The 1700-nt window shown below is 33.1% G+C and overlaps 1 protein-coding gene across 1 annotated transcript in view; it reads right to left on the bottom strand.

Annotated features, from left to right (window-relative positions):
- Positions 1 to 1276: 1276 nt before the first annotated feature.
- The window catches only part of LOC103609134 (MAM domain-containing glycosylphosphatidylinositol anchor protein 2), a gene marked incomplete at its 3' end in the record, with an annotated part of 36052 nt that continues 35628 nt past the window's right edge, over positions 1277 to 1700 (bottom strand). Inside the window, exon 6 of the mRNA XM_008593492.1 lies at positions 1277 to 1435. Within this exon, the coding sequence (XP_008591714.1) occupies positions 1277 to 1435 (159 nt within the window). The remainder of the gene's footprint in view (positions 1436 to 1700) is intronic.

The following is a 1700-nucleotide window of genomic DNA, read 5'->3' as shown; positions in this document are numbered from 1 at the left end:
TTCACTTTAAAAGATGGACAATGATGCTCAATTTCACAAACCTAAGATTACTTCACCTAAATAGTATATATTATGCACCCAATGTTATTAGCTTATATTGACATATTTGTATTATTATTTTTATTACTTTATATCAACACACTAATGTGATCCTAACTTCCAACATTTTACTTACTCATTACCAGTGCCTTAATCCTCCCTGTACCAATCTCTGCCTATTGAACACATAGCCCTCGTGAGTACCCGGAGAAATGTTTTCCTTTGTTTTGAAGCATTGCATCATTCCTCAACTAGATACAGACCCACAATCCCTTGTCCAGGCTCTGTTTCACTATTCAGAATTTTATCTTATATTACAAAGGTAATAGAGTATATCTCTTGTATGTGATATCTGCTAGAATGGTCTGGAGCAGAATACCACAATTAAATTTAGTAATATTTTTGCTGCAAATGGTATAAATGTTCACACTCATTTGGATAAACAGACTGTAAAAAGGCTTATATCAGTTCAGGTTTCTGACACATGTAGATCTATTTCTAACACATGTAGTTCAGGCTAATATGTACTGAAAAATGATTAAACTTTTAAAAAAATGGTGTTCGGTTTTTTGGATTTTAGAATTGCACATAAAGAATTGTAGACCTGCATGATCTTTCTCCACAGGAAGTTTTGTTAGGTCCATTCTCAGTGTTATGTGGCATTCTCTCTAGCACAGTTCTGTATTTACTTATCTTAGCCTAATTACTGCATGATATCTCTAAGGGCAGGGAATGTGTCATCATCTTTGTGTGCTCTTCAGGACCTAGTGCATTCTTAAATCCTACTATTTACGTTAGGCATACTTTACAAACAAGAAAAAAAAATCACAACAATATTCCACATACATGGATGGTGCTAAAAATACTTGTCAATATCACAGTATGACAATATTCTTTTTCACCATCATTAATAGGCAGCGAGTTATTATTCAAGCAAATTTCTTTGGATAGAACTACCTAACTTATGCTGTGTCAATTCCACAAGAAGATCTCATTAGGAATTTACCTCACTGATGGTCTGCCTGAATTAGAATTCCAGAAGAGGTGTGTAGTACTCTAAAATTTTGAATTCTAATCTAAATTTGGGAAATTAGATGATGAGACAAATTCTTAGCATCTTATTTTGCAATTTGCAGGTAAGTCATTTAAAAAGTCAATTATTTGACTAAAATTGTTTCCATGCTGTGTGTCTGTGAACCTTTCTCTTTATAAGAAACAGCAATTTTTGTCATCTCACCTATATGTTGTCCATACATGTGATAAAAGAAGCTGAAACAATATGCTGTGTTCGTAGGTCCATAAGGGTTTTTGGGAGCTATGCTGAAAACAGGGCTGAGAAGTCGAGCCTTTTCGCCTTCCAATCTGGGTCGAGAAGTCTCAATGTACATGTAAAAACCTTAAAACAGACACAATAAAATGTTTCAACACATTATTGTTAGGTAACAGGAAACCTCAAATCATTGAGAAGTTTCAGAGTTTTTGTACAAAGTAAAGATTGATAAGCAGATTTGCATCTCATTTCTCATATCTATATGTGCATACATAACTAATGGTGGCTTTAACATAAAGAATAAATTCTCTACTTAATTAAAGATAAAATGTACAAAAACATGAGACCAAATTGGAAGTTTAGACTGGAATTATCAAAAAAAAATTTTTTT

Source organism: Galeopterus variegatus, unplaced genomic scaffold, assembly GCF_000696425.1.
Source record: "Galeopterus variegatus unplaced genomic scaffold, G_variegatus-3.0.2 Scaffold9251, whole genome shotgun sequence".
In the NCBI taxonomy this organism is placed as follows: Eukaryota; Metazoa; Chordata; class Mammalia; order Dermoptera; family Cynocephalidae; genus Galeopterus; species Galeopterus variegatus.
This window is presented reverse-complemented; position numbering and strand designations above follow the sequence as displayed.